This window comes from Polyodon spathula, chromosome 16 (assembly GCF_017654505.1).
Source record: "Polyodon spathula isolate WHYD16114869_AA chromosome 16, ASM1765450v1, whole genome shotgun sequence".
Classification (NCBI taxonomy): Eukaryota; Metazoa; Chordata; class Actinopteri; order Acipenseriformes; family Polyodontidae; genus Polyodon; species Polyodon spathula.
Window position 1 is genome coordinate 23887553 of NC_054549.1, and position 25399 is coordinate 23912951.

At 41.1% G+C, this 25399-nt stretch overlaps 1 protein-coding gene and 1 long non-coding RNA gene across 3 annotated transcripts in view; one reads left to right on the forward strand and one right to left on the reverse strand.

Annotated features, from left to right (window-relative positions):
• Positions 1-22859, reverse strand: part of LOC121329098 (monoacylglycerol lipase ABHD6-like) — a 54301-nt gene extending 31442 nt beyond the window's left edge. Inside the window, exons 1-10 of one of the 2 annotated variants that reach the window (XM_041274437.1) lie at positions 22713-22859; positions 14818-14956; positions 12428-12584; positions 11972-12085; positions 9620-9752; positions 8121-8278; positions 5506-5560; positions 4386-4486; positions 3825-4039; positions 3428-3502 (exon numbers count right to left, since the gene is read on the reverse strand). In XM_041274437.1, the coding sequence (XP_041130371.1) occupies positions 3866-4039; positions 4386-4486; positions 5506-5560; positions 8121-8278; positions 9620-9752; positions 11972-12085; positions 12428-12584; positions 14818-14936 (1011 nt within the window). In that variant the 5' untranslated portion in view covers positions 14937-14956; positions 22713-22859 and the 3' untranslated portion in view covers positions 3428-3502; positions 3825-3865. Of the gene's footprint in view, positions 1-3427; positions 4040-4385; positions 4487-5505; positions 5561-8120; positions 8279-9619; positions 9753-11971; positions 12086-12427; positions 12585-14817; positions 14957-22712 lie in introns of both variants that reach the window. The other variant, XM_041274436.1, reaches the window with a different exon arrangement.
• A 108-nt stretch (positions 22860-22967) lies between these two features.
• LOC121329099 lies at positions 22968-23972 on the forward strand. Its single transcript, XR_005951739.1, has 3 exons — positions 22968-23051; positions 23542-23614; positions 23730-23972. It is a non-coding gene; the product is annotated as an uncharacterized LOC121329099 (long non-coding RNA).
• Positions 23973-25399: the final 1427 nt, after the last annotated feature.

Genomic DNA, 25399 nt, shown 5'->3' on the forward strand with positions numbered 1-25399 from the left:
CACTGTCGTGCCATTCATCCGCCGCCATCATCTCACGTTTCAGCATGATAATGCACGGCCCCATGTCGCAAGGCTCTGTACATAATTCCTGGAAGCTGAAAATGTCCCAGTTCTTCCATGGCCTGCATACTCACCAGACATGTCACCCATTGAGCATGTTTGGGATGCTCTGGATCGACGTGTACGACAGCGTGTTCCAGTTCCCACCAATATCCAGCAACTTCGCACAGCCATTGAAGAGGGACAACATTCCACAAGCCACAATCAACAGCCTGATCAACTCTATGTGAAGGAGATGTGTCACGCTGCATGAGGCAAATGGTGGTCACACCAGATACTGACTGGTTTTCTGATCCATGCCCCTACCTTTTTTTTTTAAGGTATCTGTGAATTTGATGATTGCCGCGGTGCTTCTAGTGTTAAAGTATCAGACGGTAGCCATCACTGAAACTGAGTGACCAATTATGTGTAAAATACCCCACAGTAGTAAGCAGACAAGCCGATTTGGATGAAGAACAATTAAATGAACTGGAAGACAGAAGGAAAGAAAAGCTGTCTTTATCGGCTTAAATTAGTGTGTTCAAAGATATAAATGGCACTACTTTATTGGCATAAGGATATTTAATAAAAAAAAACAAAAACATTTTTGCCCTTCGACATATACGGATGCTTGTTAGGCCTGATCAAGAGGCACGTTAGTTCCTCGCGCCAAGTTATAAAAAGTCAGTGAGAACAGATAGTGACTCTCTATACAGCACGGATACTTTCGGGGTACGGGGGAGGCAAAACTAAATCAGCCAAAAGCACCATTCCACTTTTAATATGTAGTTTCCAACACTCTTAGGTGAAATGCAAAAAAAAAAAAAAAAAAAAAAGTAAATACCTGTCATACAGTAAGAGAAATATAAACCAGATGTTTACATAATGTTGTTTTTGTAATAAGGAAATCTAAAGCATTTACCCCAAAAATATGGTCAAATGCAAGCATTTTTGTCCTTAATCACTTAAATGTCATATTTTAGTTACAAACAATTGCTATTAAATGATACTTCTATTGAACATACATACTTCTGCACACATAACTTTAATGTGCAAAATAGATCTGAAACAAAAACACATTTTCAATGTGAAAAAGTGCCAAGTTCTAAAAAGATACAAGCCATTTAACAGGGATATCAAAAACACATTCCAAGCAAGAAGAAACCATTGGGGCAACCTTGGCCAGCACCAAGCAAACAGGCACAACTGTCAAAGCGGTGGGGTCAAGGTTGCCCCAATTATTTTGTCACAGGCCCCTTATCCAAGCGGTCACCGGGTCCCGTGGCACAAATAAAGGTGAAACAGAAAGTCTTTAACAGCGTTACAAAAGTAATTTATTGGGCAAATCTTGAAGGATAACTACACATTACAAGCAGGTATAGTGCCAAGTGGTTTCAGAGGGGAACATACACATCAAAACTCCAGCAAAGATAAATCTAAGCTTATACATTAAAGTACTCTGTTTAACATGACAGCAGTATTTAAGTATGTAATATGAATAGTGAAATACATCCGAGGCCATCTGCAAGTAATTCCCAGAATGACCAGCAGGGTCAGCGCAGGCTGTGTTGTCTGACCAGTTACTTGCAAAAATGAATCTGATATAGCGCTACTTGAACGGCAGTACCAGCAATAATAATAGTAATAATAATAATAATAATAAGCACAGTTTACAATAATACTAATGTAGTCATACTTGATGGAAAATTTATTTGTACTGTCCCTTAAGTAACAAGTCCTTAGAGGATGGTTCTGACACTACAAGAAGTGTCCGAGTGACAGTCCTGTGACATGTTTTTATGAAAAACACAAGCCAAGTTACTAGAAACAATTGTGGCAACCTTGACCCCCACTGCTTTGACAGTTGTGCCTGTTTGCTCGGTGCTGGCCAAGGTTGCCCTTGGCTCTAACTTGGCTTGTGTTTTTGATATCTCCACTTTAAATGGCTTGTCTCTTTTAAGAATTTGGTGTTTTTTCACATTGAAAATGTGTTTTTGTTTCAGATTGCATATACGTAAAACATACTGCCCGACTCTCTGTACAGCAAGGACAATTTACGTGTTTTGAGGGTATTGGCGCAGCAAAAGTAAATCAGCCAAACGCACCATTTCACTTTTAATGTGCAGTTCCCAACAGGTGAAATGTAGAAAAAAAAGTCAATACCTGTCATACAGTAAGAGAAATAAGTCGCCAAAGCAAGGTAAAAATGTCCTCCTTTTTCTCCCAATGTATTTTTTTGCAGACCCCAGGCACTTTTATCCATGCATATGTATATTACAGGACATCTGAGTTTAATGACAATTAACTTATTAATACATATGCCAGTTCATCAAGGTGTGATAGTAATACACCCAGTTCATCAGGGTGTGATAGTAATACACACAGCAGTTCATCAGGGTGTGATAGTAATACACACAGCAGTTCATCAGGGTGTGATAGTAATACACACAGCAGTTCATCAGGGTGTGATAGTAGTACACACAGCAGTTCATCAGGGTGTGATAGTAATACACACGCCAGTTCATCAGGGTGTGATAGTAATACACACGCCAGTTCATTTCAGAAAATCCTATAGGTTCATAATGAATTCTGTGAATTCTGAGGCTTCACGAGTGGTTTGTTATACACAACCTTCATGAAATGGTGTCAACTTAGTGAGCAGTGTGTTATATTACCTATGTTTTTTGCAGCATTCAAAGGTATTGCTTAAATATTTAAATGTTTTCAGTTTTGTGGAGAAACAATCAAAGTGTCTATATACATATTGCGTATTGAAGAGGTCCACACACAATCTACTGCTTCTTCAAAGTACTACCAGGTACATGCAGGGTTGCACTTGCCAATCCTCGAAACAACACGGTCTGGATCCAGCAGGGGGTGCTATTATTATTAGTTTTTTTTTTTTAAATGCAGTAACAAATCAACATTACATTATATTATTTTCCCCTCTCCAGATTATATACCTATCTCCATATAGAGATATAAATTAACATATATTAATTATGGTAATATACACTAGGATTGTAAGTAAAAGTCTACAGTGCAGAAATATCAATTGATCTTAAAAAGCTTTCACGTTCAGTTTAACCCTACGTTTCCTGTGCAAATATAAGATTACATTGTCTATTTTCTATTACATGGTCTACTTTCTATTACATGGTCTATTACAACTGACACAGCAGAGAGGGGAGGATTCCAGTGCTCTTTGACCAATGCGGCTTGCTTATTGATACGAGTTGTGTAGTTTACAAAGATCAGCAGGTGACAAGCTTTGAAATACAGAAAAACAATACACTAAATCATGTCTAATCGTAGCAGCAATATAGTTACCACTGTGCAATTGTGGGTTTGCTGGTCATGTTAAGTATTATGAAAAGTTATGGCTTACTTGTGTGTTTATCATTTAGGGTATCACTCGTAGCCACTGAGAATGTTGCAGCCCTCTTTTTATTAGTCTCCTGATCTGCCAAGTGGTAAATGGAAGACATATTATTATTATTATTATTATTATAATAAAGAGATGTGTCCATTGTAATGCGTTCCAGTTGCAAGGGGAGTTTGGGTCTGCAGGGCAGCCCAGCAGCTTGCCTTACTCCCCTTCTATTAACAGATTTTCAAGTCCTGTCAGTTCCACTTCGTCTCCTTTTGTCTACACTCCGCAGTTACACTTTACACATGGCAGCTAAGGCTTAGTGAAATCCTACAGTACTTAACTCAGGGTCAGCGGCACTTGGACCCCTGTAACCAGAGAAATATATTAGAGATTGTTCATACAAAATATTTACAGGCAAGCAGGCCAGCAAGAGGGGTGGAGTTGCAGCTCTGCTCAGGAGATCTTCTTGCTGCTGCTGTCCTGCTGTGAAATGAGGAATTCCAGGATGAGCTTTGCTGTTTTCCGGGGCCGCTCCATCACCACGGAGTGACCGCAGTTTTCCAGCAGATCCACGCGGCAGCCGCGAACGCCGCTGGCTAGAACTGTCGCCCCGGAGACATCAATCACCTGTAGCAGAAACAGTGTGACAATCCTGACTCAGCTCACCATACCACATCCCAGCACAGCTCACCCTGCCCTAGCACAGCTCACCTCACCACACCCCAGCACAGCTCACCCTGCCTCTGCACATCTCACCACACCACACCCCAGCACAGCTCACCCTGCCCTAGCACAGTTCACCTCACCACACCCCAGCACAGCTCACTACACCATTTCAATTTGAAATTGCCCAATCAATATGTCTCCTCACCGCTACAACCCCCTTACGCTTACCCCCCTGCCTGCCTGCCTGCCTGCACTGTGCCTCACCTTTCATGAGTACTCAAATCACAAATGAATGCTTCAGATTTACCTGATCCTGTTTCCCCCAGATCACCTGCAGTGGGACGGTAATCAAGTGCATGTTCTCCTGCAGGGAGTGTCTCGACTTCTCACCCACAATCTCTAAAAACACTGCCAACAAAAAAATTAAACACATTAAATAAACCTAAGAAATGTGTTACAGAATTATAACCTTGGAAAGCCAGAAAGTGTTTGTTTTTCAGACAAGCTGATCTTTTAACCTAATTATAACCTATAATTATATCTACACATATCACTGAGCAAAAGCAGGAAAAGCTCTTACTACTGCTAAGGGCAGCTCCCTATGGTGTGAAATAACATCAATTTAACAGTCTAATGAATAATCCTGCAATGTTAAGACAACCTTGGAGAAAAGACTGTGACTGCCAATTGTACTAAAACCATCATGAATGAAGATCAGTTCTTGAGCGCTGACTGGGAATAAATCTTACTGAGGTTCAGTTATTCCAAATACAGAATTACATAAACACTTGTAACAATGACAGGTCACAACACGTCAGCACCTCACACAAAGACAGCTCACATGTCAGCACCTCACACAAAGACAGCTCACATGTCAGCACCTCACACAAAGACAGCTCACATGTCAGCACCTCACACAATGACAGCTCACAACACGTCAGCACCTCACACAATGACAGGTTACATGTCAGCACCTCACACAATGATAGCTCACAACACGTCAGCACCTCACACAATGACAGCTCACACGTCAGCATCTTGCACAGTCGCATTCAAAAATTACACTAAGATATTATATGCTTTTTTAAAATTTGATTTGAATTTTCATTATTGATTAGAGTCTGGGCCCAAATTTTCACTGAGAGCAAATTCCCTGTGTGATATATTTATAATGGAGTTTGCAATTTGCCTGCAATTTTTTCCCATTGTGGTAAATACAGCCCCTGTCTGCGTACAATCTCTGATTCTATATGCGTGAGAAAATAACAGCAGCGCTTCTCTGACAGGCAATAACAGGAGCGCTTCTCTGACAGGCAATAACAGCAGCGCTCATGATTCTGCCATCTAGTGTGGGCCAGGGGAAGGTCATTGGACCCCTTTAGGCTTCACTGGAGTTCTACTTTAAAATAGAACTCAGAAATACATACCTTCACGATAGAAATCATTGTGTGGTATTCGAACATCTACCAGTCCCTGCAGAATCTAGAAGAAAAAAGAAACAAACACAAATCAGAAAGCATCAATCTGTGCCGTTTCTCTGGGCCTCGTGCATTTTTCACCAGGACTGTGCTGCACAGTGCATTATTCTTTTCATTTATCACCAGGACTGTGCTGCACAGTGCATCATTCTTTTCATTTATCACCAGGACTGTTCTGCACAGTGCATCATTCTTTTCATTTATTACCAGGACTGTGCTGCACAGTGCATCATTCTTTTCATTTATTACCAGGACTGTGCTGCACAGGGCATCATTCTTTTCATTTATCACCAGGACTGTGCTGCACAGTGCATCATTCTTTTCATTTATTACCAGGACTGTGCTGCACAGTGCATCATTCTTTTCATTTATTACCAGGACTGTGCTGCACAGTGCATCATTCTTTTCATTTATTACCAGGACTGTGCTGCACAGTGCATCATTCTTTTCATTTATTACCAGGACTGTGCTGCACAGTGCATCATTCTTTTCATTTATTACCAGGACTGTGCTGCACAGTGCATCATTCTTTTCATTTATTACCAGGACTGTGCTGCACAGTGCATCATTCTTTTCATTTATTACCAGGACTGTGCTGCACAGTGCATCATTCTTCTCATTTATTACCAGGACTGCAATGACATACTATATATACACAGGAGTTAAAATGAAAGTGAAACACAATAAAACGAGGTGGACAGACAGACCCTGTTACCCAGAATATCATTCTCTCTAAACGAAAGTATATCTATGCAAAATAAGGGACCACAATAGGACAATCAGCTATAACTATTAAACACTCAATAGAGCTGAACTAAAAGAAACTGAAATTCAATGCAAATGTTTTGACTAGAAGTCTTTTTCACTGTAGATGAAACTCTAAGTGAGTCAGGTCTGTTTCTGAGAGAAATCAGTTCTGTCTCTTTAAAACCTCAATAGTCCCAACACTGACCTGTATAAACAGTAATCTTGTATTCTGAATACAGCCCTAATAGTTTCTTTTTATACCATAGACAACATAAATTCTGTGTGGAAAGTGTAACAGATCAAGTTTGCATCTTTCTGCTGGGTTGCACTCTGGGTTCAATGCATGCACATACTTCACAACCTGAGTCACGGCTCTGAGTGAGAAGGAAACTGCAGCCGGTGAACATTTTATTTTCAAGATTAGATATCTGCATTGAGGGCTCAACAACAGAGCTGCATTTCACACTGCACTATCCTGCAGGCACAGAAAGCAGAGCTGCATTTCACACTGCACCATCCTGCAGGCACAGCAAGCAGAGCTGCATTTTACATTGCCTGGTGTCCTGCAGGCACAGCAAGCAAAGCTGCATTTCACATTGCCTGGTGTCCTGCAGGCACAGCAAGCAAAGCTGAATTTTGCAATGCATGGTGTCCTGCAGGCACAGGAAACAGCTGCATTTCACACTGCATGGTGTCCTGCAGGCACAGAAAGCAGAGCTGCATTTTACACTGCACTATCCTGTGGGCACAGCAAGCAGAGATGCATTTCACACTGAACTATCCTGCAGGCACAGAAAGCAGAGCTGCATTTCACACTGCAATATCCTGTTGGCACTGCAAGCAGAGCTGCATTTCACACAGCACTGTCCTGCAGGCTCAGCAAACAGTGCTGCATTTCACACTGCAATATCCTGCGGGTACAGCAAGCAGAGCTGCATTTCACACTGCACTACCCTGCAGGCACAGAAAGGAGAGCTGCATTTCACACTGCACGGTGTCCTGCAGGCACAGAAAGCAGAGCTGCATTTCACACTGCAATATCCTGCGGGTACAGCAAGCAGAGCTGCATTTCACACTGCATGGTGTCCTGCAGGCATAGAAAGCAGAGCTGCATTTCACACTGCACTATCCTGCAGGCGCAGCAAGCAGAGCTGCATTTCACACTGCATTGTGTGGTGCAGACATGGCAAGCAGAGATGCATTTCACACTGCATGGTGTCCTGTAGGCACAGCAAGCAGAGCTGCATTTCACACTGCACTGTGTCCTGCAGACACGACAAGCAGAGCTGCATTTCACACTGCATGGTGTCCTCCGAGCACAGCAAACAGAGCTGCATTTCACACTGCACTGTGTCCTGCAGACACGACAAGCAGAGCTGCATTTCACACTGCATGGTGTCCTCCGAGCACAGCAAGCAGAGCTGCATTTCACACTGCACTGTGTCCTGCAGACACGACAAGCAGAGCTGCATTTCACACTGCATGGTGTCCTCTGAGCACAGCAAGCAGAGCTGCATTTCACACTGCACTGTGTCCTGCAGACACGACAAGCAGAGCTGCATTTCACACTGCATGGTGTACTCCGAGCACAGCAAGCAGAGCTGCATTTCACATTGCACTGTGTCCTGCAGACACGACAAGCAGAGCTGCATTTCACACTGCATGGTGTCCTGCAGGCTAACAAGGAGTACACACGCCACCCAGTAACCAGGGATCAACAGCAACAGAAAGTCAGTGACATTCACCCCCAGTGCATGGCTTGATAGTCCAGATTAGTGCCAGATTAGTGCACACTTAAAAAAAGCAGACGATTGTACCTGCTGTGGCACTTTGAACCTCACGTAGGAACAGAGCTTCAGCATGTCCTCCATCTCCTCAGGGGTGGAGGGGATAAGAGGGATCCCCGACATGTTCTGTGTTGCCTGGAGTTCCTGCAGCTGCTTCACGAACTTGCTTTCACTGGGGATCTGCAGACCTGAGCACAGACACCTGCTTTATACTGAGGTTTCACTAGGGTTCTGCAGACCTGAGCACAGACACCTGCTTTATACTGAGGTTCAATTGCAGGTTCTCAGCTATTGTATGCCTATACAGAAACTGGACTGTGTGCCACTTTTTATATATTTTAACAGTATGTAAACATAAACAGCAAACATACTGCAAAGTATACGTGGACAATAATAAAACATGTTACCTTAATAACATAACAAACAGGGCTTCAAAAATCATTTCTGTCATCAGAAACTTGAGCTGGTTGAATAATAGCATGGGTTTGACTTAATTCATTCAGAATTAATTTGTTTATTTTTCAGAAACTTTGTAAAAAAATTTGAATTCACTGTTTGCTTATTCTGACCCCTGTGCATCTTGTGACAATGCTGGTAGATACTTTTTAGTTCAGCAACTGTATTATAAATTTAATGAACTCGTTAAATGTTTAACACTGTGGCTTTCTAAGTACTGTTTCAGATCATAGGGTGTCTGTCCGAGTGTTGTAAATTGATATAGAGTTGTGCTTTTAAACTTTGTATATCCTCTCAAATTCCAGAGCCCCTTTAAGACAGGGCATGATATTCAGCTGCAGAATGCAAGTGCCCATCGTATTGTACATTGTTCAGAAGGCAGCTCTATTGGTAGAGTACTAGCATTCATTCTGATTCTCCCTGAAACCCAGGTTTAACCATCCTTTTTATGGTTGTCAAGATATTCTTATTATTGGTGCAGAAGGTTTAGATATGAAACAGACCACATCTGGATTCACTTTGGATCTTTATTGAAAGAGGAAGGGGAGTTTAATTAAAAACAAACTTTAAACATTAAGGTGTGCTTTCATAGATCCCTCTTAGCACTCATCCTGCACTGCCTGATCTAAAGCAACAGTAGTAGTCCAAGATTAGTGCTAATCAGGGTCTCTGAAAACCGAAGAAGTTACGATTAGGAAATCAAGACACTACTAGAACCAAAACTAGCAGGTACTCTTTAAAATACACCAATGGTGCAATGGCCATAACTGTCCCTCAATATACTGTAAGGCAGTATTTTCTAATTGGCCAGTGTTTATTAGTGTATCAATATACAAAGATCTTGAGGTTCAGGACTGAATTGTAGTTTGTGCAAATTCTGATGAGAATTTATCCAGCCCTTAAAGATTTAATTAAGAAATGTATTTTTGTTTTTGACAAATTAAACATTGTCATTACTGTGGGGACCTAGGAAGTTCAAAGCTTTCGTGACATCACATTGCTGTAAGCTCACCACTGAGCACCGCACACTTGGTATAAAGCAATATCCCAGAGCCCCTGTCCATCCCACTGACCTGCAGGACAGATGAGCGAGGTGCTGCAGAGGTGGGAGGGGTAGCGGGCAGCGTAGACTCCAGCCACATTCCCTCCCATTGAGGTGCCCACCAAGTGAAATGGCTTCTTATTGAGGCGGATACACTCGACAAACTGCAACACAAGAGAAACACAGAGGAACTGGAATCACCAAACTAAACACAAGAGAAACACTGAGGAGATGGAATCACCAAACTAAACACAAGAGAAACACAGATGAGCTGGAATCACCAAACTAAACACAAGAGAAACACAGATGAGCTGGAATCACCAAACTAAACACAAGAGAAACACAGATGAGCTGGAATGTCCAAACTAAACACTAGAGAAACACAGAAGAGCTGGAATCACCAAACTAAACAAGAGAAACACTGAGGAGCTGGAATCACCAAACTAAACAAGAGAAACACTGAGGAGCTGGAATCACCAAACTAAACAAAAGAAACACAGAGGAGCTGGAATCACCAAACACCACAGAGGACTCACCAAACTAAACAAGAGAAACAGAGATGAGCTGGAATCACCAAACTAAACTAAACACAGAGGAGCTGGAATCACCAAACTAAACAAGAGAAACACAGAGGAGCTGGAATCACCGAATTAAACACAAGAGAAACACAGAGGAACTGGAATCACCAAACTAAACAAGAGAAACACAGATGAGCTGGAATCACCAAACTAAACACAAGAGAAACACAGAGGAGCTGGAATCACCAAACTAAACAAGAGAAACACAGATTAGCTGGAACCACCAAACTAAATACAAGAGAAACACAGAGGAACTGGAATCACCAAACTAAATACAAGAGAAACACAGAGGAACTGGAATCACTGAACTAAACACAAGAGAAATAGAGAGGAGCTGGCATGACCCAACTAAGCAGAAGAGAAACAGAGAGGAGCTAGAATCACCCAACTAAGCAGAAGAGAAACAGAGAGGAGCTGGAATCATCCAACTAAGCTCAACAGAAACAGAGAGGAGCTGGAATCACCCACCTAAACACAAGAGAAACAGAGAGGAGCTGGAATCACCGAACTAAACACAAGAGAAACAGAGAGGAGCTGGAATCACCCAACTAAACACAAGACAAACAGAGAGGAGCTGGAATCACCCAACTAAACACAAGAGAATGCAAATGGAATCCTTGCCATACACCATTTGAGACAAATATACCATTTGAGAAATATAGCCAAACTTATTAGACCAATTATTTCTGTATCTAATGCCATGAGACTAATGCATGCCTTTCATCTAGAATTGATTATTGTAATGCACTTTTTTTCTGGTATCCCAAAACGTGTGGTACCTGCTTGCAGCTTGTTCAGAACACTGCCATTAGAATTCTGACTAAAACCAGGAAATGTGAACATATTACCCCTGTTTTGGCCTTTTTACACTGGCTTCCTGTGCAGTATAGAAGTCATTTTAAGATTTTGCTGTTAACTAAAAAGGACCTAAATGGATTAGAACCTAGTTATTTGCAGGAGTTACTGACCCCGTATCTTCCAAACCACACTTTGAGATCACAGGATGCGGGGCTGCAGGTTAATCCTTGGGTCAACCAAAAAGACATGGGAGGTAGGGCTTTTTCTTGTAGAGCTCCTAAATTATGGAATGCTCTGCCTTCATTTGTCAACGAAGCTTGGACAGTTACAGCTTTCAAGTCAAGACTAAAAACACACGTTTATAAAATGTCTTTCTTATCTTAGTGGGTTTTAATGTAACTTCAAAATTGCTGCTTTTGTATTATGTGTATATTGTTATCTAAATGGCCTGATTGTGGCAGTTGTATGTGTGACATTCTATACAAATGTATTGTGGTTTGTTCTTTTTTTCTGCTATGTACAGTGCTTTGTGATACTTTTGTATAAAAAGCGCTAGATAAATTCAATAAATAAATAAATATTGTGTGCTATACAATAGCTGCACCTCTCTGTAGCAAGCATCTTTCAGTTTCAACAGACTAACAGCAGGTCCTCCTGTGTCCACGAGTATTCGAGTTCCAGATGTTTTCTGAGGGCAGTCTCTCAAGGCAACTCTCTCATTCTAAGATTTTGGTTCTTTATTGTGTAACCTGGTGTATAGAATGCTATGTCCTCCAGTGACAATTTGATATTATTTTAATCAAGACTATGACATTTTCGGTTAATTGTTTACCTGGTGCATCCTTAGTGAGACAGACAGATACAAGAGAAAGAGACACAGAGACAACGAGACAGACCATGAGACAGAGATCGAGAGACAGACAGACAAAATCAATGAGACAGACAGTGAGACAGAGAAAGACAGAGACATAGACAGGCAGAGTCACAGACAACGAGACAATACTTACCTGGTGTATCCTCCGCACCTGCCCCTCGATGGAGTAGTCCTCAGCACAGGTGCGGGAGGTGCCCTCGTGTCCTGGCATGTCCACACAGACCAGGTGAAGGTGCTTCGGGAGATACTGTAAACACCAGGACAATGTTATACCCACACAAAATCAGGCTGCTTCTACCTGCATCATAAATATCCAGAACACTGCCCAGGTCAGGAGAGGTTCTAATGCTGAACTTTAACATGGCTCATTGTGGCTCTATGTTGCTACAGCTTTGCATTTTGGATAAAATAATTATTGATTTCAACTAGAATATGCCTAGCGAGGCAAGCCTTCTGTGCACAGGTTAATAATCCTTAGCACTCCAAGGCTGTAAATCTATGTTTAGCTGATGAAACGTTCAGATGTTCTGTGTAAGCGGTCGCTCACTGTTTAAACTGTGACACGGTGTCCCCCCCACTCGCTCCTCACCTTGACGACGGTCAGCCACATGTCTTTGTGCGCAGAGAAGCCGTGCAGCATGAGGATGGAGGGCCGGGTCCCGGGCTTCCCGCGGTACGAGTAACAGAAGCGATACCCGCTGCTCTCCACGTGCTTCACCTGCAGTCCCAGCGTCCGCCGCCAGTACCTGCACAAACAGCACAGTGAGGAGACACATTATACCAGCTATGCTTTAGCACAATTTATTTTCATATCTGTTTCTTATTCTAGTATGTGTGTTCTGTAAGAGTCTCTGTTGTTGTTTCTCCTTATATCAGTATTTACCAGGCCTTCTAACTAATGTCCTTTTCAGTGGGCAAGCTGCTCCATTCTGTTAAAGGAACACTATGAAATCCTAACTAATGTCCTTTTCAGTGGGCTAGCTGCTCCATACTGTTAAAGGAACACTATGAAATACTATATCACAGAAGCAGACTTTCTTCACTTATATTTCTATCAGTGTTTTCTGGTAATGCAAAACTACCTCCACCCAAAAATATATCCTAACCCAACCTGCACAGGGAGCCTGGCTGTCACACAAGTTTCAGATCCATAAATCTTAAGTCAAGTCAGGACACTGAAAAGCCAGCGATGACACCAGACAAAGTCATCCAGCTTGTTCAGTATCTCTGTGTCCATCATGTGATAACACAATGACACAATGTAATCTTTAAACTGCACACATAGCCAGTGTCTAGACCAGAAAGACCCACACAAAAGAAACAAATCAACTCAGCGGAAAGACAACCTGACAATTATTCTTTTGATATTTTTTCTAGAAACATTTAAATGTAGTGAAAAAAATGGAATTTTTATAAATATATTATGTACTGTAGCAAGAGGTACTGTCTTTGTATTCTTATAAAAGGGCTGGTACATGGACCCATCGACGTTCCATGAGAATGCCTTCATGTGAACTTTACAGAAAACATAATACACACAGCACAATAAAACATTAAAATAGCATTAAAAAAGATAATAATAAAAATATTATTTTAAATAAAATTAAATAATTTCTAAACGTGTATATTTAAAAACACAAAAAAACAGTAATAATAAAAACAAAAAAAAACTATAATAAAAAGGCCTATGTAAATAAATAAGTCTTCAACCTTGTCTTAAAAACAACAAGACTCCTAGCTGCCAGGAATTGGTTTGAGGGTAAATTCTATCCCAGCATGTGATTAGTGACCTGTGTGATGTTTGATTCCTTTCTTTCTCTTCAGAAGACCCTGTGAAAGCTGCATTGTCTCACAGCCCAGTTTAATCTGAAACACTGAAATAAATAAAACTCCTGGATCTGCTTGCAGCATCACTCCAGTGTAGCGTTTTAATAAAACTCCTGGCTCTGCTCACAGCATTGTTCCAGTGTAGCGTCTTAATAAAACTCCTGGCTCTGCTCACAGCATCACTCCACTGTAGCGTCTTAATAAAACTCCTGGCTCTGCTCACAGCATTGTTCCAGTGTAGCGTCTTAATAAAACTCCTGGCTCTGCTCACAGCATCACTCCAGTGTAGCGTTTTAATAAAACTCCTGGCTCTGCTCACAGCATTGTTCCAGTGTAGCGTCTTAATAAAACTCTTGGCTCTGCTCACAGCATCACTCCAGTGTAGCGTCTTAATAAAACTCTTGGCTCTGCTCACAGCATTGTTCCAGTGTAGCGTCTTAATAAAACTCCTGGCTCTGCTCACATCGTTCCAGTGTAGCGTCTTAATAAAACTCCTGGCTCTGCTCACATCGTTCCAGTGTAGCGTCTTAATAAAACTCCTGGCTCTGCTCACATCGTTCCAGTGTAGCGCCTTAATAAAACTCCTGGCTCTGCTCACATCGTTCCAGTGTAGCGTCTTAATAAAACTCCTGGCTCTGCTCACATCGTTCCAGTGTAGCGTCTTAATAAAACTCCTGGCTCTGCTCACAGCATCACTACAGTGTAGCCTCTTTAACAATTATTTCTTTGCTGTTGATCTTTTTTTGTCGCTACTCTGGTCCCAACCACCACTCTATAAATTAACTTCCTGTGTTACAGGTCACAGCACCCCAGCTGATTCATGCTTACTTCACTTAAAAAGTGGGTACCAGCCCCCAGAAGTAGATATTATTGCACAGCCTTGTTAAATATGCAAGCACAGGTCTTCAATCTCATGTGGCACAGCACATAGCAAGGACAGAAAGTCCAGGCTGCGTCTGTTAATTCAATTTCTTGCTAGGCTTTTAACAAGGTTCATGCTGGGGGCAGGACTGTAACTGCGCAGATACGTGGGCCATACTGAGAGATTCAGGGGCAGCACCATTGACTCCACTGCACACAGCAGTGCAGGGCACCACAAGGAGAGACACACAGATCATAGCACGCTTTAATTAGCAGCACAATTGAGCTTACCAATAATAGACTTTGATGAGAGCCGCAGGCCACAGCAAAAAGGAAGCAACGAATGCCAGGATGGGAATGGCCAGCGTGCCGCCCGCGATGAGAAACATGTTCACAAGGTCCAGGTCCATCTCCCTGCACTGCGTCACACCTGCAGGGGCAAACACAGGACTGAAGACAAAGTGTCCCCATGGGGCGTAATGAATGGGAAAGGCATAGCAGACGTTAACGGGAAGTAAAATGGACCTTTTTGACAGTGAAATAGTTCGTTTTTACTGGATTGAGAGTATCATAGAATACAGCTGTTCACCCACTGCAAAGACAATACAGTCAATGTAATGGGAGGGGCATCACAGTTACCTAGTCCAGTGTCCCTGGAACACACAACAAGGACCAAAACAATAGAAATGACATTCAATTGAAGTAATGTTAAATTCAGGGGTGAGTCGTTATGTTACATCGCAGCTATACAACAGTTAATGCTATGCTCATGTTACTATAAATCAGTACTTTCTGTTTTCTACATGTTAACCACTCCCTAATCCATGTGCATGCAATTCCTTCAATCCATTCTGCATTCAGTTTGAGAATTAATCTTTTAATCTTATATGAATCCCTTGCTTTCTTGTTTCAGCTTTTTAATGGTACAGTAATTCTATGAATCCCTTGCTTTCTTGTTGTGTTTTACGTGACAGTCAGCATGTGACACTGCATTCCCAAGACCCCAGGTCTGCAGCAATATCCATCTCCTCTTTTCTAGCGCCTGCTTTTTATCTGCAAAGGAATCTATTCTGTCCTGCTAGAGCTGAATTTACAGTATTAACTTGAATTGTGTCAGTACCACACATCCCCTTAGAGCTACAATTGAAGAAGTACCACGAACGCTCAACCCCTGCAGGGGTAAAAGAAAAAGGAAACTACTTGCCACAGTAGCACCCTTTACAGATCAATCTTCACAACAAGTCTGTTCATTTTTACAAGTAAAATATTCAGTACAAATAGTTCAGTAAAAAGCCGGCACATTGTTATTTTTCACATGCTAATAAATTAATTCTCAAAAGCCTCAGGGCAGAACTAGTTAAGCGATTTTCAAAAGCTTTCACTAAAGGCCTGTTTCCATTGAATTTAGGAGCTGGCAGGAACTGGGGGCCAAGTTAAGAATCATAAATGGAATGATCATCTGGAACCAGACTGGAACCCAAGTCTCTGGAGGTGAAGCCATGAAAGGGTAGAGAATTAGCCTGCTGTGCCAGAGACCCAGTCCTGCTGCTTTCAAATATAAAATATGTACTGGATTTTTTTGCTTGTTGCCAAGCTGAGTTTGTGTCCGTTTGGCTTGGCAACAGTATATTCTGAATTTACTTCTTATATCTAAAACGAGTTGGATTCAGTTTCACCAAGCTACACAATTTGAACTTCTACAAGATCAGTTTACTTAAACAAGGGTTATTTATCATGTTTATAAACATAATGATACTACTTATCCTGATTTTAGTTTTTTTTTTTTTTTTTTTTTTTATGCTGTATGAATTGCATTTATGGTCAAATACTGTAGTTGGTTGGTAAGTAAAGGCGGTAAAAGCAGGATGCTGGAGTCCTGTTTTTAAACAAAAAACGTGTACTTTATTAATAAAGCTGATAATAATGATAAATTAATTTAAACAATCTGGTCCTTTAAGGCAGTATCAAGATCAAAATAAATAAAAGGAGTCACAATCTATGAAACGGTTGTTGTTCTCCAGTTCCAAACCAACACTGAATTGTGCTTCTTTTTATAAAAGTGTGTGCAGGACTTCTCTCCAATTACCTTAGATGAATTGGAAACCATAGTTAAGCAGATAACCACTGCCTGTTCCCCTGACACAATTCCTACTACACTCTTAAAAGACACTTTTAATACTGTTAGCAACCATATTTAAAAAACTGTAAATAGCTCACTTTCGTCAGGCAGTTCTACTGGCACTTAAGATAGGTGTGGTAAAATCAGTACTTAAAAAACATAATCTAGGGAAACTCCTGAGTGACGCATCCGTTAAAGGCCCTATAGCCTGGAGATCGTCAGTTCAAGTCCAGGCTCACAACAATATCCCAAGCACTCCACAAATCTGGCCTGTATGGTAGGGTGGAAGCCATCACTCAAGAAAGCCCACCTTTAATCCAGTTTGAAGTATGCAAAAAACACTCTCGGGAGATTCTGTAGCCACGTGGCAAAAAGTTTTGTGGTCTGACGAAACTAAAATTGAACTTTTTGGTCTAAATGCAAAGCGTTATGTTTGGCGCAAACCCAACACAGCGCATCACCCAAAGAACACCATCCCTACTGTGAAGCATGGTGGTGGCAGGATCATGTTATGGGGATGTTTCTCATCAGCAGGGACTGGGGCACTTGTACAGAGGTCCTTGGGGAAAACCTGCTGCCTTCTGCAAGAAAGCTGAAACTGGTACAGAAGTTCACCTTTCAGCATGACAACGACCCAAAGCACACAGCCAAAGCTACACTGGAGTGGCTAAGGAACAAAAAGGTAAATGTCCAGCTGTAATTGCTGCCAAAGGTGCTTCCACCAAGTATTAACTCAGGGGGGTGGAGACTTATCCAATTATGAACTTTCAGTTTTGTATTGTTAATATATAATTTTTTTCTCAATAAAAACTTTTCCCCCTTAACAGTGTAGCGTATGGTATGTAGATAAATGGAAAAAAATTGTTGGATTTAGGTCAGGGCTCTGACCAGGCCACTCAAGGACATTTACTTTTTTGTTCCTTAGCCACTCCAGTGTAGCTATCGCTGTGTGCTTTGGGTCATTGTCATGCTGAAAGGTAAACTTCCGTCCCAGTTTCAGCTTTCTTGCAGAGGGCAGCAGGTTTTCCCCAAGGACCTCTGTACTTTGCTCCATTAATTTTCCCTTCTATCCTGACAAGTGCCCCAGTCCCTGCTGATGAGAAACATGCCCATAACATGATCCTGCCACCACCATGCTTCACAGTAGGGATGGTGTTCTTTGGGTGATGCGCTGTGTTGAGTTTGCGCCAAACATAATGCTTTGCATTTGGCCAAAAAGTTCCATTTTAGTTTCGTCAGACCACAAAACTTTTGGCAGACCACAAAACCACATGGCTACAGAATCTCCAGAGTGTTTTTCTGCATGCTTCAAACAGGATTCAAGGTGGGCTTTCTTGAGTAATGGCTTCCTTCTTGCCAACCTACCATACAGGCCAGATTTGTGAAGTGCTTGGGATATTGTTGTCACATGCACATTTTGACCAGTCTTGGCCATAAAAGCCTGAAGCGCTTGCAAAGTTGCCACTGGCCTCTTGGTAGCCTCTCTGATCAGTCTCCTTCTTGCTCGGTCATCCAGTTTGGAGGGACGGCCTGATCTAGGCAGGGTCTTGGTGGTGCCATACACCTTCCACTTCTTAATAATCGTATTGACCATGCTCCAAGGGATATTAAATATCAAAGGCCTTGTTTATACCCATCCCATGATCTTTCAAAAACTTTGTCCTGGAGTTCTTTCTCGCGCCTTGGTGCTCATGGTTGAGTCTTTGCTTTGAAATGCACTAACTAGCAGAGGGAACCTACAGGAATTGCTGAATTTATCCTGAAATCATGTGAATGACTACAATTTAATACAGGTGGAGGCCACTTAACTTGGTGTGTGATTTTGAAGGTGATTGGTTACACCTGAGCTAATTTAGGATTGCTATTACAAGGGGGTGGATTTAATTTATAAATGTAAAATCCTTTGATAACAAAATAGGTGGATACATTCCATTTCTAAAACACCTGTTTGTGTGAATATAAAATACTGTGAACCAATGGAAGGACCGACAAGGATTTATTTACAGTACATGGGAATGCCTATACATGTCTCCGGAACAATGAAAGCTTTTGCCTACAGCCTTCAGAGAGATACTGCATTGTGCCGCTGCACAGCTAACTTATACAGAGAGGACGGTTTTGTTAAGAAGACTTTGTTTTAAACATTGCCCCAACAGAATAAGTATCAAACTTATATTGTGTGTTTACAAGTAACTGAATTGAAGCCATGATATTGATATCGTCACATGCGTACTTAGCCACGTGGAAGCTGGCGCATGTATACGTAATGTGTAACAGAAGCAAACAATGCGTGATGAACCATTAAAACTGCTTCATTAATGCAGAACTCTATGACCAGAGCACATCAAGGATTTATTATGGACATTTAACAATGCATTACTTTTCCTTGAATGTTTTAATTTGTTTCGTCTTTATACATGTTTTTAACTATGAAGCCTAACATTTATTCTTCTTCCTACGAGAATACGAATAAATGTAATAATAATTTGGATTGTTAGGTTTATTTTTGTCTTCTAACAAATACACATTTATGATTGATTTGAAATACTTAAACATACATAATATTAATTGTTAATCTCTTTTCATCATGAATCTAGGGATAATTAAGCCAGAATCGCTAGTTCTTATTGAGGTACTTTGTTTATTATGGTTAATAATTACATTATCAACTATAATGGGTATTTTCTTTAATGGTAATTGGCGAGGACACAATTGTGACATAAACCCTAGCTGTACCACGTAAATATGCATGACATGACAATATGTAATTATTACGAAAAATGCTATTTTCTGAGCACTGTCCTGTTCTGAGGTGCATGCACAGTAAATACAGTTACCGCAGATCGCACATGTCATCGATGATAATATCTATTGACAGCTTTCGGAAGCATGTAGCAACTCACATGCTTGAAAGCCAGCAACTGTTTAAAGCTGGCTGGGTAGGCCAAGAGAGCACTCTCTTTTCTCTTGAGGAATTCATTATACAAACAACATATTACTTAAATACAGTGTAACTTTACCTTTATTTTAGATAATACATGTGCATCCATTTATTCTTTTGTTAAAATCTTGTACTTTGTCTAAACTTTTCTTTTTTGTTTACACTGTTACTTGTTTAAGTGTAGTTGCTGTTCAAGGTCTGTTAGGGGTTTGTTTTTGTTTTAATGTGTTCAGTCTCCATTTTGTTCCTGATCCTCCTGATGTTTTCCAAACGGCTGTTCACTATTCAACCTGGTACTACCTGACAGACTCATCATTTTCTACGATCGCTATTTTTTCATCAACCTTCATCCATCATCATCAGTACAGGACTCTATTTGGGACTTCATTATTTGTTGGTGAGATTATTCCTTTTCTGTTTGCTGGTTTTTTCTACTTTACTTTGATACTTTGGTTCCTGTAATTTTTGGTTTTGTTCTTTTGTTACTTTGGATTGATTACATGTGCATTGCTTCACTGGACTTGTTAGGCCATCAAGACTGGCTTTGTAATTGGTTTCCCCATATAATTATTCATTCACCTTTGTTTTTTTTGCCTGTCGGTGTGTTGGTTTTGCATTGGGGTGGTGTTTGTGTGTGTGTGGGTTTATTGGAGGCCCACCGGACACTGCGTTCATTTCGCTTTAGTGTTAGTTCGTTTGGATGTTTGTTTAGTTCACTTTCTTGCTCCCCTGTACCTTCCACTTAATTAACTGCTCTCTGCAGTAAGTTGTTGTCGTCCTTATTTCATTTATTACATTGTAGTTCACAATAATAAAACCCCTTCCCAAGTACACTTGTGGGAATGTGGCTGGAGCCTTGAAGTAATTATTGTATGAAATTAGGAAATTAAGGCTCCAGCCACAGACTATAAAAAGATGCACTCCAGGCTTATGAGGCGGAGGATGTCAGAGGAGAGACTTAAGTCTGTGAAAAAGGATTAAATGTGAGTAAACAATTGTTATACATGCTGGCTAAAACCAGCACAATATTTATCTGTTTTCGTTCACTGCTGTTTTGTTATTGTTTGTTTGGCCCTCGTGCCCTTTGTGTTTTGTATAAATCTTTACTTTGTCTTATTTAATAAATATACTGAGCGCTGTTGCATTTCAGTTTTACCCCGCCATACCTTGTTTTTGACTACTGCTTCCTGAACCTGACGTCACCACCCACACACCACACAAAGCCATCTGTGACAGTCCCCCCAACACATTTAAGGGGTAACGTTTTCTAAAACCAGCACTTAAAAGGGAAACGGCAGACATACTTTTAAACTGTAGTTTTTTATTCTTAGAACCGAATTTTGAAGGCCTGGCCAGGCTAAGAGTGGTGCGCTTCTACGGACCACTCGGTTAACACTCATTGTGTGTGATGGGTGTCCCAACATGTGTCTCTTGTAAAAGGCAAGTGAAAATAAAAAGAAATGCAATGCAGTCAGCACTTTAATGCTGTACAGTGTGCTGCCATGTTCCATTGTGTTTGCGGTATGCATTTACTGCACATAGATTCTCAATATTTACAAATGCATTCTACAATACTGTACAACTAGACCAGGTATTGATCTGGTGTGACACAAGACTACTGGCAGACAGCTGGAGGTCTAGCAAGGTCTCATTTTAATTAACCAGATAAATCATTAACAAAAATCCTTTAACTTCATCAGCACAAATAACTCTGCATACAAAGACATCCCCACTGTAACTATACCTGGTAAATAGCTGTGCAGTCTTCATGGAAATAACAATACAACAATGATATAAGGGCACACCCAGGACTGGGAATAGTAGCTTAACTGGCGATAAGGGTTATGCTTCCTAGACCTTTTTACAATTCTGCAGTGTTGAAAGATCTAACTGTCTCCCCTTTTAAACAGGCCCTCTCTATGATTCTAGCCGCACGACTGTAGCCGCACGACTGTTGATGGAATGGTTAAGTTGCTATGTTATTTTAAACACTGTAACTGGAGAGTGTACAGAGGGTGAGGTGTGATAATGACAGCACAGGGGGTGTGAGGTGTGAGAATGAGAGCAGAGGGTGATGTGATAAAAAGATCAGAGAGGTGTGATAATGAGAGCAGAGGGTGATGTGATAAAAAGATCAGAGAGGTGTGATAATGAGAGCAGAGGGTGATGTGATAATAAGATCGGAGGGGGTGTGAGAGGTGTGATAATGAGAGCAGAGGTGGGGATGCTTCTGCCTGACCTGGTGGTAAAAGCAGTTACAGGACATTGTAAAGCCTGTGTGTGTTTCCTCTGCAGAGGGGCCTGGCCCCAGCAAACAGACACGGTTAAGTTGTGATGTTATGTTAAACAGCCTGTCTCTACTCATCCTCACTGACTGTGTGTTAGCATCATTAGGCAGAATGCAAAACTAAAAGGCACATTCCAAATCTAATAACTGTTGTGTTTTTTTTTCTTTTCTTTTTTGGTTAGCAGCACTTTGCCTATAAAAACAACACTCATTGTTACGTAATCAATATTGCTACTGCAGGATAAGCAGGAAACACAGGGTTCAATGTGCAATATTCATGGGTACACATTTTATGCTCTTATTTCTTTAATATTTTGACAGGGGGGCGCAGAATGATCTTCTTGTTAATTTATATTGTCTGCACAGCACAAGCCATTCTACAGAAATGTAATAGAAATTATTTTTATAAACATTTTTTTCTGGGATAACCCTGGCCCATTGTAATTGCAATGGTAAGCAATCACCCACAGCAGTGAAAATGCACTACCTTCACCACATACAAGTAGACAATACATTTGCCGGCCAATTTGAACTGTAATACCAACTAGACTAATACGTACCTGTGCCGAGAAGTTGGAATGACTACAGTATACTAGCTAAAGTTACCGTTTTCAAGGCTACTAAAATAAATAAAATTACATAAATAAGTGAACAAACTTTAAAAAAAAAGTTATAAAGCCTTCATTGTTTAGCTGATGTACCCCTGATGTAACTGCACAGTAGGTTCTGGCATTGTTAGACTTTACAGTACTGTCACGGATTGTACTGTACTCTGTCGCTGTTACAGTATACCTGCGCAACTCTTAGCAAGCCCTTCATACATGTCTCATGTTTCTTACCTCGTCGTTATCCTAGTTCAATACTCCAGTCAATTTGCTGCACAGTCGAGCGAGTGCTGCTTTAATTCTCTGCTTTAAAACTGCAGTGACGATCACAAAAGCAGGTTGACAGGGTGCTCTTCAAACTCGACTGCGCAGCAGCAGCAGCGCGTACGCTTTGGCTCTGCACTTTTAAAGGGATGGGGGGGAAAAAAAGGGCAGAGAGAGCCGGTGACTTTGCCGACAGAAATGCGGGCGCCTCAATAACAACGCCCCGTTGTGCTAATAAATATAAGATACCGTTTTATTTAACCCAGTAGACAACGTTTTTGGATTGATTATAGTATATTCTATATTTCTGTAAGTACGGTATTGTGTCTTCAGTGTTTAGCTCAATGTAACATAAGACTTAGGCTGTGTTCCTCTAGAACCACGTGTGAAGGTCATTCTGTGTGCAGACCATGGTCACCCTGTTTGCTGCAGCTATATATATATAATGGCTTTTAAATTTTTTTTTTGTTATCCGTGATTTGTGTGTTGTAACAGCGGTTTTTAAAAAAACTAGTTGTTACATTATCAGTTAGCTGCTATTCATTTAGTGTAGTGTTGGGATTGCTGCAGTTTAGTTATCTGTTTGTACCAGTCTGTAGTGTTTCATATATGTTGGAATGTGCAGTCTCATATGTAATTAGTTTCATATATGTAAGCTGGAAAGTGCAGTCTCATGCTACATGCTAACAGTCCCTATATTGTACCTAAACAGTCCCCATTTCTTAGTAAATGTGCCGCGTCCCGATACATAGGAAGAAAGTCCCGATATTTACCCATAGAAAAACAATTTATTCTGCAGAGTTGTTAGTGAAAACCACACGCTGTGCACTTCGTGCGACTTACACATCTGCTCATCACTAATTTAGAGTAAGGTAAGAACGCTTCATTGTGTCTCTGAGTTGGGGGGGGGGGGGGGGGGGGGGGGGATACTCACCATATAATAGACGTGTTTTTTTACGTATGACTCCTCCCATGTGTATGGTACAGGTGAGAAGTTTGCCCCGAACTTGGACTGGCAGGCAGGTTTGCCTATTAGGCAGATAATAAAACACCTCTCCGAAAACCCGCCTTCTCAGTTACATCACAAAAGAAACACGCCTTCTAAGGGCAAAAGCTGCCTGTTTCCACTATCTCACATTCAAACTGAAAACTACGTGCCAAGGTTTTGCAGCAGAACAGAGTTGGAATGAAAAAGGTAGGATGTTTTATTCATCTACTCAGTTTTTAGCACAACGCATGCACACAAAAGCATTACATTATGTTGGTACGCCTTGAATATGATTATTCATATTCTGTTATGTTGTATTATATAATGTTTAAGTATTTAATATCCTCCTTTGTCTCGTTTTGTTGTTCAAACGCATAATTAAAATATACACTTTATGTGAAGCATAGTATTTATTCTGTACTGTGTGTGCAAGTTGTTCAGTTATCCACAACATTCAATTAGACATATAATTGATTTGCTGTTAAAAACGATAGTATGAAATATAATATACTTGCCAGGCATGTCAGCTGAAGTTATACTAATGTCTTATGTCTTAAGCAAATATTGGTAACAGAATAACAAGGTTGGTTACGCTAAACCTAAATTACACCGTGTAACAAATTTTTTTTTGTTTTGTTTTTTTTGTTCCTGGGTAGTAAGTGTTATTTCCTAACTGCTTATGCCTCAAGTATAGAAAATGGCTATTATTCCCCACAAACTTTGCTTTTGTGACCAGGACAGTGATATTTCAAAATATCACTATTTCCAATGGGGAAAATGGTCAAATGTGTGTCTTTTCGTTCACAGTCAGAAAAAAACAACATATGAATCCAAATTAACATGTATTTATACGAAAGTAATACAAAAATGACTACAAAAGATTTAGAAGTGAGTAGTTTTTCGAGATTTACGATTATACTGTATTTTGGCATAGTGTACTAGCCTCTGGAATTCTGCAGGAGGGATGTGGCACCATTCTTCCATGAGAGAGTCAATCAACTCATGCCTGGTTGATGGAGGTGGAAAACGCTGTCTCAGGCGTCGTTCCAGAATATCCCATAAATGCTCGACTGGGTTCAAATCTGGTGACTGAGAAGGCCATGACATGGACAACATCATGCTCATCAAACCATTGGGCGACCACACGTGCTCTGTGGATGGGGGCATTGTCATCCTGGAGACACCCCCCCCCCCCACACACCCAGCAGGAAAGAAATGTTGCAACATGGGGTGAAGATGATCACTCAGTACCATTAAGTAGTGATGAGCATTGATCTGGCCTTCTAAGGGAATGAGTGCACCCAATCCATACCAGGAAAATGCACTCTACAACATTACGGAACCATCAGAACCCTTCACTGTTGGAACCAAACACTCGGGCCTGTAGAGTTCATTAGGTTTGCGCCACACGTGCACTCGTCCATTTGTCGAGAACATGGTGAATGATGATTCATCTGACCATTTCACATTTCTCCACTGCTCGGTAGTCCATTGCCTGTGCTCTTTGCACCACTGGACTCTCAAACGTGCATTGCCAGGTGTGATGAGCAGTTGGTGCACTGCAACCCGACTATGGTATCCCGCTCTGTGGAGTGGAGGACCGTTTTTGATGAAACTGGCTGCTTGCGCCCCAGGTTGGCACCCTCAGAATGGAGTGTGGTAACCAGTG